Here is a 14829-nt window from a genome sequence, read left to right as displayed (position 1 = left end):
CACGTTTGCCACAATGGGCCAGCAGAGGGCGCGAGAGTGAAGAGATAGAGAGGGGGAGACTGGCGCGCGCGCGTGTGTGTGTTGTGAGGGAGAGAGAGAGCTGCTGAGAAGAGGGATGCTCTGCCAGGTGTTGGCTGCAGCATCAGCACCGCTCTTCCTCCTCCCCCTCCTCCTCCTCCTCCTCCTCCTCCTCTCCGCAGCATCCCCTGCTCCTCCACACTGTTTCCATCAGCCAGAGAGAGGGAGAGTGGAGCGACTTCTGTTTCGTTTTGCAACTCCTGCATTTGACCGACATTGTTGAATGATCTCACACCGAAGGTAAGTGGCTCTGATGAAAACACGTTTCTCTGTAACGAGGCTTCTGATGCCAGGGTCGGGTTCTTGTCAGAGTGTCGCAGGTATCGTGCTCGTTCTTTTGGGTTCTGGTTCTGACTCGGTTCGTTAGCATTCTGAGCTACATGTGCATCTGATCGTTTAGTGCTCTCAGCCAGTTTTACGAGCATGTTCGTCATTTCGGAGCCTGTTTCTGCAAAACAAAACTGTATCACGCACTAAGCCGGCTGTGTGAGTGGAGCAGCGGGCTAAAGGAGAGAAGATGTGTTGTGGAAAAAGAGAAAGAGAGGTCAGTCAGTGAGGAGCTGGTTGGTGTGATGGATGGAGCAGGTCAGGTCTCTGTGGGTGATGCTAATGATCACACATAGATTATCCAGGCTTTAGACGTGACTCCCGCTATGATCCACTGTACTGAGGGGTGACAACAGAGACATTGTAAAGAGATCAGTCTTAGACTCCATCCAAATGTTTCTTCAGGCTGTTACATGTTTACATTCTTAATAGGAGTGGGAAGTTGTGTACCTAAAATGTTCTTGCATTCTTCTTTCTTTTTCCTTAAAAAAAAAAAAAAATCAGTCTGTTTGTGGTGTTATTGTGCTCCCATGCTATCCCTGATACAGTTGTAATGTAAAGAAGTTAATCTTGGATGGATTCAAAATCATGTTTCAATCTTTGTGTTGCTCAGATACTCAAACCCTAACTTCTTCTCTTCTCTATCAATAAGAAATGCACGACTGAGACCCTTATGCTCCTGCAGCTACCCCCTCATACATGGACCTCCTGTTTAAGTGTCTCCCAAGTCCTGTGCAGAGCCATGGGAGACTTAATCAAATGCCCTTAGTTTTTTATGAGCTTTCCCATGTCCTCAGCTCCCCCATTGAGTCACCTAGATGGGTGGGTCTGTAGAGAGAAAATACAAATGTATGGATGAATGAATAAAGGTGAGAGATTGAGGGCATGCCTTTCACGCTCAGATGTCTCTTGTGTTGATTGATCGGTGTCTGATGACGAGATGAGGCTGTCCTTGAGACTCTGCAGGGGCCCTATTTCACATCTTTGTTCAGGAGGATCACTTAGCTGCTGTTCTTTAGGTTTCTTAACATTCACCCCAACATGTGGTCAGAGGTTTCTCAAGAAACTTGGATGATGTGCAGTAAAAAATGTTGCAAAATGTTTTCTATGTTTATTGGAAGTGTCTGCAGCCATTATCGATCCCAAATTCAGACACTTCCATGACTGTAGATCTCGCAGTCCATTTCGCTAAATCTTGCCAATCCCTCGCAGTCATGTTGATGTGGATGTGGAGGCTGACATGGCATCAAAGGAGGGCAGCAGAGCCTGTGGCCTTGGCTTGTTCCAGATGCTGATGCATGTGTGATTGATTCATTACATCTGACCTCTGCAAAGTCTGAGCAGCGATCAATTCAGCAGATCTCTGCCAGGAAAACCACTGACAGCAGAGGCAGTTTGTGTGTGAGTGTGTTTGTGTGTGTCTGAGTGTTTTAGTCCTCAGGCTATGGAGTTATGTCTGTGTGTGTTGTTTTAGCAGGTAAGACAGTTTGTCACAAAGCCCATGAGTGCAGCACACCAAGGTCATTTTATAGGACAGGAGAGAGTGGAGGAGAAGGTGGGAAAAATAGAGATGAGCTGGAGAAGGAGGCAACAAAGTATGTGTATGCCTTCCATTATCAACCACATTTCAAGGTTTTTCCCCCATTTACCCCTTTTTTTTCTTTTTCAAACACTTAAATTGTTCAAGAGGGGGTTTACTGCAAGAGAATCAATTAAAAAAAACAGTTTTGTTCATTTGGAGTCGGGAGGAAAAGAACCACTTACCTGTGTAGTGATTTCAGTAATAAACAGGCTTTAAGTCTGTTAAAGTGGTCATTTATGTGTGTGTGTGTGTGTGTGTGTGTGTGTGTGTGTGTGTGTGTGTGTGTGTGTGTGTGTGTGTGTGTGTGTGTGTGTGTGTGTGTGAGTGCAGTGTGAGTGAAAATTGTCAACACACATGCTCACCACATTCTCAAATCCACGCTGCCTTTGTCTGGAAGGTGGCAATAAGCTTGTTGTAGCTCCTCCCCTGCAGTCACAGGCAGGACAGGAGAGGGTGAACACAGAGGCACGCCCCCGCAGATGACACACACACACATGCACACACACACACTCATTTTCTTGTCCTATTATCACCCAAGACTTTCCATGTGTGTGCAACCATTAGCAGATTTTTTGTCGTCTACAAGTGATTGCACAGATTTTGAGTTTGGTTGATGTTTGGTGTGCTGCATCATTTGAATTATATCAGCCAGCAAGCTGCATCCCATATTAAGCAAATAGATGCATCCCTATGAATGAACCCAAACCATGAAAGTGCAGGCAGCTGTACTTTTCATGAGGACAGGTCTTTCAGTGCTTTCCTGTAAAAAGCCCCAGAAACCTTCAGTGACTCTACACCATTCATTTTTTATATCACTTCTCCACACAGTTCATCTCCGTTCTTTTCCAGCCTCCTCCAAGTTCCCCAAAATAAACGCATCTGTCAGACTGTGTCTTTAAACTGAGCAGCATTTCCCTGAGGAGGTCTGTGCCCCACTCCTGCACTCTATCTTACTTTCCTCCTTTCCTTTAAGAAAAAAAAAAAAAAAAAAAAAAAAGCCAGCTCAACCCCATTTCCATATTTTTTCTGCACATCATCACCACCCAAACCCCTTTCTTTCCTCACCTCTCACTGATCCTCAGCCATTGGTCCCTCCCCCACACCCCTGGGGTTTGCCACTTGCACATTACACATGCATACACACTCTCACACATTGCAATACTAACCAGAATCCCCCCAATACATATGCCACTCCACCCCCTCCCCTCCTTCATTGTGTCTCTGCAGCATCATATCTTTTATTATCACTCTGTCCTAAAATAAACACAAGTGACTCAGCCCAAGTTGCACTCAGCATCTCTTTGTCTGGACTCTTTCACCTTGCCCGCTTTATGTCTGACTGTGCGCGCCTGTGTGTGTTTGGGTGAGCATGTGCCAACTTACGGCCCCCCAGAGAATTCTTTGTCTGCCTCTGCTTTGCATCTGAAGTGAACTCTTCTCACTCCTTTCCTCCTTTCCTCCTTTCCTCTTTGTCCCCTCGTACAGTTTTCCCCCGCCGGCCATGCAAGAGTTAATATTTTTTCTCTGCGACAGGAGTGAGGGTGGTGGGTGGGTGGAAGGTGGGTGGAGGGGCTTTGCAAATAACAATGCGGCGCAACCAGCATCCAGCGTGGACACATAACCTTTCTATTTCTCCTATCTTGTGTCTGGATCATAGTGAGTGTATGTGCTTGAAGTGAGCCTCAATGACCCAATAAAAAAAACAAAAAAAAAACACGTCTCAGGTTTTACGCCTTCTCCTCATTTTCTCTTCCAGACTGGAGCAATCTGTTCTTTATAATCATACTAATCTCCTTATCAGTTCGTCTTTGTCTTTCTTCCCGATTCATATCTGACTCTTGTTGTAATTTTCCTCTTTTCATTTCCTGCACATTTGTCTTCCCGATGTCCATCTCAGGCACAATACATCCTCACAAGCTATACAGCACAAGGAGTGTGCCGGATTTAGAGATACATCCCCTAAAACTGAGAGCAAAACTGAAAATCATAGGAATAAGAAGAGGCATATTTCCTCAGTGTGTGTTTTTGCAACATCTTTATTTTGAAAGCCACATTCCCTCCCCCGGTTTGAAGCTGCCTCTTTGTCTCTGCTCGTGCTGCAGCGACTGACTTTGTGTACTATGTATGTAACTTTGTAGCACATGTATACACATGCACACCTTCAGCTAATGTTTTATTCTGACAGGTATACTCCCTGAATGCTCTCTGTGATGGTTTGTGTTTCTGTACGATGTGTCATCTCGTCAGCTGTGCGGATAACAAAGACACAAACCATGTGTGTGACATCTTGATGGATGGATGTGCAAACTCCTGCCTCCATTTTTCAATCTGCTTCTCCTTAATAAATCCCATTATTGCCAATATAGTGATTCCTTCTTGCCAGGGAGCAAATCATCCACAATGCAGAAAGGAATCAGCTTTTATTACAGATGATCTGATTTTCCCATTCTGCTTATTCAGTTAGGTATGACCACCCGCTTTGACCCGTGATCCTGCAGAAATCCTGTTACAGTCTCCCTGCCATGTAGACAGACTCCCCCCTTTGAGATACAAAAAGGTGTCTTAGTGTGTGTTTACGGGATTGAACAGGAACAGAGAGGCAGAGGGCGATTATTTGGGCAGATGCATCCCGTTGATGTGACGCCTTTAAGGATGAAAATGGGACTGATCACTTTTCCCTGCCCTTATTAGCTTAGTGTTATTGAGGCGGAAGAAGGGAAATGAAAGGAGGAAAAGGAAGAGAATCAGTGAAGGATTGAAGCTTAATTAAATACATTTGGATGCTTTGTTATGAAACTGTCAGTGTAGGAGAGATTCTTGATGGGAAGCAGCTCCTGTTTTTCATCTTTACATAAAAGTGCAACTGGGTGATTCTATTTCTGGGTTTTGCTCTGCTTCTCCATCATGGTAATCCCTTTGCTGTGCACAGTTTTTGGTTCACACATACACACTCTCAGGCGCTGTTTAGTGAATCATCACTTGTGAAATTCTGTCTACAGGGTGTCTTTTGTGTCTCCTGTGAAAATGGTGTTTAGCTTATTTCGGTGCTATTTCTGTCAGGGCTGTGTTGCAGACAGAGTTGGGAGGGGAGGAGAAGGGTGACTAAAGCTTAGCTTATTTCTCAATAGACGTTCTGGCTAAGCTTTATCCTGCTGGATAATGTGTGTCGATAGAATACAAAGTGCAGGAAGAGAGGGATACTTCTGAAAAATGAACAAGAGGATGATTGTTTAGGACGTGTGTGTTCAGGGTTTGCAGGTTTACTTTTGATTATGCATGAGTTAGAAATGCGTTCACACTTCTTGAGATCATGATGTTTCACAAATTCACACCCTCACACTCACACACACGTCAAACACAATCCAGCTTTGAGAACATGTACAAGGACATGCGAGGATGATGTCATTAGAGATTAATTACATGCAAAAACATGGCGTGTACTGCATTAAAGGAATGAAATTTAATCTAAAGGATAAGTGCTACATTGCATTTAATGTGAATTCTGCACTAAATCTAATTATGTCATGGGCTAACACACAGGAGTCAGAAATTATGGTTACGCACACGTTAACGCTCTGCCCATTTGTGTTCCCTCATCTCTTTTGCTTCTTTTCAAGTGTGCTGGAATTCACATTTATGCAGGAGTACGTATATATATGTGGATGAAAGTGGGATGGCACTGGGGGATTTATGCATGTCTATGTGTATGTGTGCGTCGTCGGGGTTCCCTTGGGAGCAGAGAGCTATAAAACCTGTCTGCTCTCCAGTGGGGGGAGGAGAGGTATACAGCAAAGTGCCAATGACAAATGGCTGCTGTAATGGCCACATGTGCTGCTGGACAGACAACAAAGACACAGGGAGTGTGTGTGCATGCAAGTGTTGACGTGTGTGTCTGCACAGGTGTCTGTGGGGGATTTGAGGTGTTGCACAAACAGTCCTCATCGCTATGTACACATGTTTAACAAACACACACAAACTCACTAGCATAGCAGAAGAATTTCAGGTGTGTGTCAGATGTCCTACCTGGCTTGACATTACTGGGTGAAGGAGATGAAATCTAGATAAACACATTTTTTAAATCTGATTTTAAATTCTGCAGCACGTAACTTTGATCCAACGAATAAAAGCAGGACATATCTTTTGTTATTTGTACACCTAGCTATATAGTTGTTTTTATACATGCAGTTTGGAAAATTCAAGAAGTTGTTGTGCCTTTGGCAATCTTACAAGCTTTGACAATCTGTTTCTTTCTTTCTTTCTTTCTTTCTTTCTTTCTTTCTTTCTTTCTTTCTTTCTTTCTTAGAGGGAAAATCAGTCTTTTGTTTTGTTTGGTAAGAAAATTGATTTTTGTGCGTTAATATTTTCTTAGGATACTTCAACTGTCCTTTAAAAAAAGGTAACTGTCACTTTTCCTAGAACAGCATCATGATCAAACACTTAAAGAGAGGTTATTGTGCTTTTTATAAAGCTTTATACTGTGTTTTGCAGTGTTTTGGAAAACTCATATTTTAGCCTTTGTCTGAAATACTTCATTTAAGTGGCTGTCTCTTTGAGGCTCCCTGCTCTACAATCCCCTGACCTCTGATTGGCCAGCTCAGGAGGCCTTGCTCAAGCAGAGCTTTAGGCAGGCCTCTGTGTTTGAGGCTCACCCCTCCAACATGCCATGCACCAATCAAACATACATTTTAACAAATTAATCAGATTTGCTGATTTTTTACAACATATATATACATAGAAGTTTGAAAATTGGCACGTTCAGTAGGAACATCCACACTTTTACTTTATATTAGGGGTGAGTATACATCACATCACAATATTTGGGTCACAATACGATAATATATCACAATGTTTTGGTATAGTATGATATTCCTTACAGTTAACTATTTGATGGAAAACAGCTTTTCCATTTTATTGTGTTTGAAATAACGAAAGTCAGATGCATTGTTTCATACATACACTTAACTTAAAAAGAAAGTGTGTCAGTGTTGTCACTTCAACTACTGTGGCGTTAAACTTATGGTGCAAAAAAAAAATATTGGTTGAAAGACGTGGCCAGTTGGTGAAACTGATAAATGTCTCTTGGTGTACTCATAAAAAAATAGGATATTGCGCAAAACATGTCTATGATTGTTATGATTACTATATATTATCACTACTACACTATGAAAAATAAACTTCAAATGATTTTAAACTAACTGACCCAAAAGAAGAGAGAATAAATTGATGTTGACACTTTCAACCCACATCATCAAGTTTAAGAATAAAATATTTTGAATATACTTTGAGATTATATTTGTAATACAGTTTATGGTCAACATACATCAGAGTAGCTCTTCGGTGCCATCTACCACAGTGGAGATGTGAAAGATGTACTTTCAACTTTCCTAAGGTATGAATTTCTATTTTAACAAAATTATTGGTATTAAGAGTTTAAGTATTGATGTTTTATCACAGGTCAAAGTATCACAATATATTATCGTATCAATATTTTTTCACACCTCTACTTTATACCCTTGTTTAAAATATAGGAAAGCATTATACCCCCTCTTTAAGAGCTATTTTCTGGGTAGTCTAGCTCTGTTGCTGCTGCTTTGCTTGACTGCGCTGAACCATATAAATAATTTCCTCTCCATTCCAATCTGGGACATGGCATGGCTCAAAAGAGTGATGTTGGTTTAGTCATCCACTCCATGTACAGGGGCCAAGGTCTTTAAGGAGAGACCTTGAGTTCAGCTTCCACCCTTGTCCTTGTCCCACATGTAATCTGCCACCTTTTTTTTCCAGACCCATAGGTCCCGTTCCTTTCAGTAAAGACATTAAAAATAACATGTTTGATAATGTTTTATTTTCTATGAAAAGATGAATTAGTTAAAATGGTGCTTGTTTCTCATATGTCCTTAGGCAGGTTTCTGACTTTCCTTATGTCAGGATTTTATTCTACAAAGCACTAATTATGAAATTAGAAGCCTTGTTTATGGTCATCTACATGGATACTACAGTAAAACACTCACAAAGAGGATAGAAAATACATAAAAAGTTGATGTATGTGGTCCTGTCACTCAAATGAAGAAACAATGGTCCTGCTCCTTCCACTTCCTCCCCACTTTTAATTTCATGCCATTCCTTCGGGAAACACAGTCTGATTGTCTACTTACACGCTTTTATATTCTTGGCTTGCTGCTATCACGAGATTGACTACCTGCAGAGCATGGATTCATAAAATGAAATGTATGTTATGAGTTACATCAATGGGAGCAGTTTAGTGCTCATTAGCATTATATATGGTAGGGGATTTTCAATAATTACTTCACTCTTCTCTCCTGGGCTTTTATCAGAAATGGGCCTCTATAGCTCATCCTATAGAGGTTCAAGCCATGTATATTACCTTCCATCAGCCTAATTGGAAAGCTGTAGCTCTCCTGCTACAATCCTCCTCCCGTCTGCATCCATCAGCATGTCTCATCTCTCCCACTCCATGTCTGCGTCTCTTTCTCTCACCCACACAGTTTCAGAAAAGAGGACAGGGAGGCAATTCTCCACTCCTAGATTTATTTTCTCCTTTATTTCCAGGGAGTCTCTCATCATGCCATGTTCTCGTCACTTCCCGGCCTGGGAGAGGAGCACTCTGGTTAAACGCAGCACTTGATAGGTTAGGAGCCCACTAACTGTGGCCCTTCAATGAATCTGATCACTGCTGAGATAGCGTCTTCTCCCTTCCCCTTGCTCTCATCACGTCAGGGATGTGTCGATCTACCCACTTGCAGGGGTATGATTGCTCTGAGATGAGTGGTACACACCTGGTGGGAGAAAACCCTGGTTTGCACTCACATATTCTCGCTCAGTGGGAACTGTGCATTCCTGATGCTGGATGCATCATCCCCGGCTTTGAGTTCATAAGCGACGGTGTTGCACAGCAGAATGTATGCATGAGCTGTGAGAGCAGACATGTACAGCTGACCTTCACAACAGCCCGTCTCTTTCTATGTGACCTTTATCTTGGATGGACGGCGCCGGGTCAGAACATGTATTCTCCAATTCCCAGGGATATGGTATTGCCATGACAACCCAGGATGGACTGTTCAACCTCCTCCCTGTTGTTCTCCCAGAGGAGTTGGACTGAGTAGTAACCTCAACTGGTGGTCGAGACAAAGCTTATCCTTATTACATATTCTGACTCGGATCGACTTAAAAATGCATGTATGCAAAAATGATATCTGACTCAGCCCTCTTGATTTATTTTAAACCTTTTTTGTTTTTAAACATTTTAATTCAAGCTCTTTATCCAAAATGGTAGATTTACCAAATGTTTGTGAGAAATAACATCAATGATTGACTTTATTAGAGCACAACACTACTGTAAAGCCCAAACTTCCCTCTCTGTGTGTACTTTTTGCAGTGTTTCTTCTTCTTCTTCTCCTCAAAGAGAAAGATCAAAGTTGTTTCCTCACAACTGTTACCCTTGCAATTGCATAATTCACATTCCAGTCATGGGAAACTTCAACCCAGCCCCTCACCAACACCAGCCCAGCTTCAACCACTCAAGCGATCCTCTATACTTTTGGCTGTATGTCATCAGCGTAAGGGAGTGTGACATCAGGGAAAACCTGTCATGTTCTTTTTCTCTAACGCTTGGCTCCTGAAGCAAAACCAGGATACACCTAATTTACAATGCCTTTTATCATCACAACTGCTCCTTTTTATTCACCGTCAGACAGGCTCTTTTTGTTCTCTGTGCAACCGTTTTTAGGGTTTTTCTTTTTCTCAGATTAGTTTTGTCTGCCTGGCTGTGAGTGAGGTGATGTGCAGCTTATTCTGGTTCAGCCACTGTGACCAAGCTTTGCGCTCAGCCTCCCAAGACTGCTGTCATCAGCACAACCCCCAGCGCTCCATCAGTGCCGTAATCGATCTGCCACCATGTCCTCTCGGAGAATTCTCTCCCTCTTTAATGCAGCCCACTGTCTCTTTCTCCCCCTCCCATCCCTCTCCACGTCTGCCTCTTTCAATTCTGTCTGTATGTGTTCTTTCTAATTAGCTAATTATTTGATTGTGTGCACTGGTGAGGGGTAAATATTAGCTGCGTGGAGAGAGGAAGGCAGTGATTGGATTATTCTACATGCTGTTTGTCTATTTGTTAAACACACTGATTGTTTCACTGCAAGAATCTGAAATTTTATCAAGTGTTTTTGTCTTATTTAAAGTAAAAACTGTCTTATACTCTATATGAGCCACATTCTAAATATCAGTCAAACAAGAAAATTGAATAGAAATTTTGCTTTAAATTAGAATAACGTCTTAAAGTAACATTTCTCTTGTGTTCAATGGCAGATTTTTTTTTCTTGTTCAAGCAATTCAGAGCTCATTGTGTCTTTAAATAACTTGACATAAGACAGTTTTCTGGACCGGTCAGGCAAATGTGGCTCATATTAAGTCTAAAAAGACATTTTCTACTGAAAATTAAGACAAAAACACCGGCTCATGTAAAATCAAAAGGTACCATGTTTAGGTACCTAAATGCATACTTGTGACTTTGAAGTAATACAGCCCCAAATGCACTGTGAAAAGTTTTTTAAGGAGACTGTACGAGAAAGCACAATATTTTACTTTCAAGGCGACCTTCAGGACTACAAATCAAATCCTCGAACATTACCCCTCGCTGTGCATTTGGGCAAAATGAAGCTCTATGCTCTTATTTGGAGCAGCATCAGATGTGCCACAGGCGGTAAAAGCTGCTGTCTAAGTGGTTCACTCAGTTCACTGATATCACTGCCACAGGACACTCTGTGAAGGTACCTGCTAATGAGAACGCACTCCCCCGCTGCACTTATAATTAGACGGAGAGAGTAATATTTGAACTTTGGAAACCACTCAAATATTCACTGTGATGATTCAGAGACACTTGTTTGGCTATATAATGATCCTCAAGGTCTAAATATACAACCTGTGCTGCCTACACAGACAGGTGACTGCAGACAATGTATGATAAATATGGCTGGATTGTTACTTCAGGAGTTTTGTGTATCATAGAGGAAGTCAGCTTAGTTACACAAACATGTAAGCAAATGAAAATGTACTTGCTGGTAAAATGAATCTGAGTGGATTAATATTCTGTTTTCTGTGCGTCTAATTCCTGGTAGAGCTCTTGCATAATTATGAAGGGATTGAAGTAAAAGAGAATTTTAAAGTGTTCCCCATGAGAGCACAAACACAACAGTCATTACATGTTGAGAGTTTTCTGGGATTTTTCCATATTTGTTGGTTTAGACCTCACAGACCTCTGTGATATAACTGCCCAGCAATCACATGGTTTTGACAAATGCTGAAGGATGTTTGCCCTTCCTGCTTTCTGCTCATCTACTCACTGTACATGACATGAAATAGTGTTGGAATAGTTAGAACGGCTTCTGTTCGGGCAACAATTTTACTCTCACTTTCCTCCACATCCTTCAGGATGCTACTTTCACACTTAACAGGATGCTGAGTGTGATCAGACTGTGGCATTGACTCAATCAGCCATATGGCATGTTGGAAAGGACATGCTGGGTCCTGTAGTGATAAGACCTACAGTATGGATTAATCCCCTCAGAGCTGGTGTTCTTACTCCTTGCCTATTACTGCACCAACACATTATTTACAGTTTTCAGGTGGGGGGACATGTCAGCACTTGAGCATATTACACTCTGAAAGCAGTGTTGGTAGCTCATTTGGTCCTGTTTGGTTACTTGACCACTGTTTCTTCTCATGACTCATATTGGATTTGGCCTCCATGGCAGAAACACTTGGTTAAAAAATGTGATTTCTACTCGGTCAAGCTGCCGTAATATTGCATCATTGTTTTGCTGGATCATTTTACCCAGTGATGTTAAATGAGGAGAGACACTGTTTGCTCGTTTTGCTGATTCTATAAGGCCAACATTGCACATACTTACACTGCAGACGCTCCCCCTTATCCTCATTCTGCCTTTTCCAATGTCTCTTGAGAAAAAACTCTCATTACGAAACACTTCGCATCCTTCCATTCATTCCTTCTCGCCTGTCTTTTAACATACCCCCGGGGTTGAATCCCTCCAAAGATACACAAGCAGACAGTTGCCTCTGCTATCCTCGACTCTTCTATCCGCTAATCTTTTCTCCTTTTGACCCTGAATCTATCATAATTTGACATCTGCTTTCCTGTTATAAATACTGGTTTACCCAACCAGCTTGTTAGAATTATTCATTTTCACTTAGCCAAGAGGTAAATCAATTTTAACACAGAGAGAAAGATAATTTAATGTTGCATGATGGTGATTGTATAAGATGCTAGCAGGACATTTTATAGAAATGAGCTGCAGACACCTGTGATTGTGACACCCCAACAGGAAGTTTGATTCAAAGTTTCTTTTGTTTTCTCTCATTTCAGATTGAACAGACCTCCATCTTTCAGGACCATAGAAGAAATCTGTGTTAACTAATATTTAATGCAACATAAGTGGGGAGTTGAAGTGGAAAAGATTTCATGAGATGACATTTCGTCCTTGGACCAATCAGCTGAAGGGCCTCTTCATCATAGACCCAGAAGTGGAGAAACGTGGAGAGAGGGAACATTTCTAAGTCCATAGATGGCCCCAGAACCCTGCAGGTGTATTTGAGTTGTGCAACAGAATCGATCCGACATGAGCGTCCCTGCTGGTTTCCAGGGCATCAGGGTCAATGTTGAAAGAGGAGAGAAGATTGGCAACAAAGCCCAAATCCAGTTCCCCCACGGGGATGATAATGCCAATCGATTATCCTCTGTGGATGATCAGGAAGAAAGAGGGCTGTTGGAGGACACAGCGTTCAGCACAAGCTCCATCCCTCCTCTGGTCTCTCAGACTGATTCCCCGGACAAGTTGGTGATCTGGGGCTCTGAGCAGCAGTGTGTGGAGCCTCAGCTGAGAGAGTTTGAGGTTCTGGAGTGTCAGGAGATACATGCTTTCCTGGGGGACGGTGATCAAGACGAGGATGAAGATGATGGAGGAAGTTTGAGGGATGGTAAAGATGAGGGACCCATGTCAATATCCTCCAGCTCAACTGCCAGCTCTGCCTCGGTTGGAGTGAGAAGAAATGACAATGACAGCAACAAAGTGGAGGGAAGAATACAGAGGGGCAGAGAGGTGCAGAGAAGAATCGCCTGTCATAGCACTGAAGAGCTCGACACATGTGTGACAGGTTCTACAGAAAGGAGAGACACCAGGTCAGGCAAAGCAGGTGACAGAGACAGACGCAAGGGAGGTTTGAAGGAGTCCAAGTCAGAAACAAATGTGTTTGTCTCAAGTCTGATCCCTGTTAACCTCAGTGGGAGCCTATCAAGTGCGCTTGATACTAGTGGAGAAGTCCATTCTCTCGTCTCTCTGTCCAACTCAAAGACCAACCTTTATCCCAACACAAACAACGCTACCTCAGCCCAGAACAGAAGAAGGGCAGCCCCTGTAGATGCCAATCAGACCTCCCCACCAGCGCATCCTCAGGAGAAGCCTCGCATTCCTCAATTCTACAGCCATGATCGAAGACAGGAGGAGCAAAGTCAGCACAGAAATGGGTCATCTGCTGATGGGCTGGGCCAGAGAAGGAAGGCTGGATTTGAGGAGAGGTCAGTTCCTCCAAGACGGCAGCAGCTTGTCAGACCCCTCTGTCAGACTGAGACTGGGAGAGCAAGGAACACAGCAGAGCCCTATACTCAACAGGCTGAAACAGGGCAGTCTCCTTCCCAAAACCCCTCTCTAGATTCACATAGTAGTGGTTCTAACAAAAAGTTTACAAGATCCTCTTTACGTGAACCATCAGATTACTCCTCCCTCTATAATGTCCCTGCAGCCTCACAGCCTAAACAGCCCATCCAGGCAGTCCAGAGGGAGGCTCAATCTGTCGAAAAACAGCCAGCAGCAACTGCGTGGCGCAACTCAAGTCCCTCCAACCCTTCCACTGTAGACAAGAGACCCCAGACTCAGCTTACGTACAGGAGGAATTGCTCCAGTCCGAGCAGGACGGGGGTTGATTCAAGGTCATCCACTCCTCCACAATCCCCTCTCAGGACACCCCAGGGTTCACCACGCAGGCAACCCTCCATGTACCTCGTTTCCAGGAGTGTCCCTGGAGTCGTTCGACACATCCCAGGATGCAACCCTGCTGTAACAACATCAGCTCAGGGCTATGGCAACAGTTGCATGAGAGCACCAGTCAAAACCAACATAAGCACAAGTGGAATCCCCAAAGCGCCTCTTAACAACCAGCAGAGCTCAAGCCCCAAAGAGAGCTCCCCGTCGCCTAAACTCAAACCTAAAGGAGTCCGGCCCAAAATCATCACCTACGTCCGAAAAAATCCCCAGTTTAAACCCCAGGCTGCTGATGGACCCTATCAGGTATCCTCCCTACCATCCAGACTCTCAGCATACACTCACGGCCAAACATCCACTAAAGATGCCTCCAAGCCTGATGCAGAAACTAGAGGAGCCCCTGTACTCAGTGCCTCCAATCTGCTTTATGACAAATACCGCCAAGAGATGCAGACTAACATCTTCCCATCAGGAGTGCTGAGCAGGAGTATCAGGGCCCCCGGACACACGCATAGTCATACCGCACCTCCAAAACTGGGCAGCAAAGGGGAGAACTTCTACGGAGCACCAGCAGAGGTGAGCATTATGTGCAGTCTTTACATAAAGTTTGTAATTTAAGGTTCATGTCATCACTAAACTCATCAGTTATCATCCCACAACACAGCCTCTGGAAGCTGTAACTAAATTTTCTGGGCACCCAGAAAGCCAGAAAGAATTTCTGGGAGCTGTTTCCCACTGTGTTTGTCAGTCCATCAAGCAGTTCAAGAGGCA

General features: G+C 43.3%; 1 protein-coding gene across 2 annotated transcripts in view; it reads left to right on the top strand.

The window, feature by feature from the left end:
• Positions 1–113: 113 nt before the first annotated feature.
• Positions 114–14829, top strand: part of mtus2a (microtubule associated tumor suppressor candidate 2a) — a 47525-nt gene continuing 32809 nt past the window's right edge. For both annotated transcript variants that reach the window (XM_074673157.1, XM_074673155.1), the window contains exons 1-2: positions 114–318; positions 12387–14634. In XM_074673157.1, the coding sequence (XP_074529258.1) occupies positions 12640–14634 (1995 nt within the window). In that variant the 5' untranslated portion in view covers positions 114–318; positions 12387–12639. The remainder of the gene's footprint in view (positions 319–12386; positions 14635–14829) is intronic.

Source organism: Halichoeres trimaculatus, unplaced genomic scaffold (assembly GCF_033239565.1).
Source record: "Halichoeres trimaculatus isolate MK-OKI-2021-1 unplaced genomic scaffold, fHalTri1.1 fHalTri1_scaffold_6, whole genome shotgun sequence".
Classification (NCBI taxonomy): domain Eukaryota; kingdom Metazoa; phylum Chordata; class Actinopteri; order Labriformes; family Labridae; genus Halichoeres; species Halichoeres trimaculatus.
This window is presented reverse-complemented; position numbering and strand designations above follow the sequence as displayed.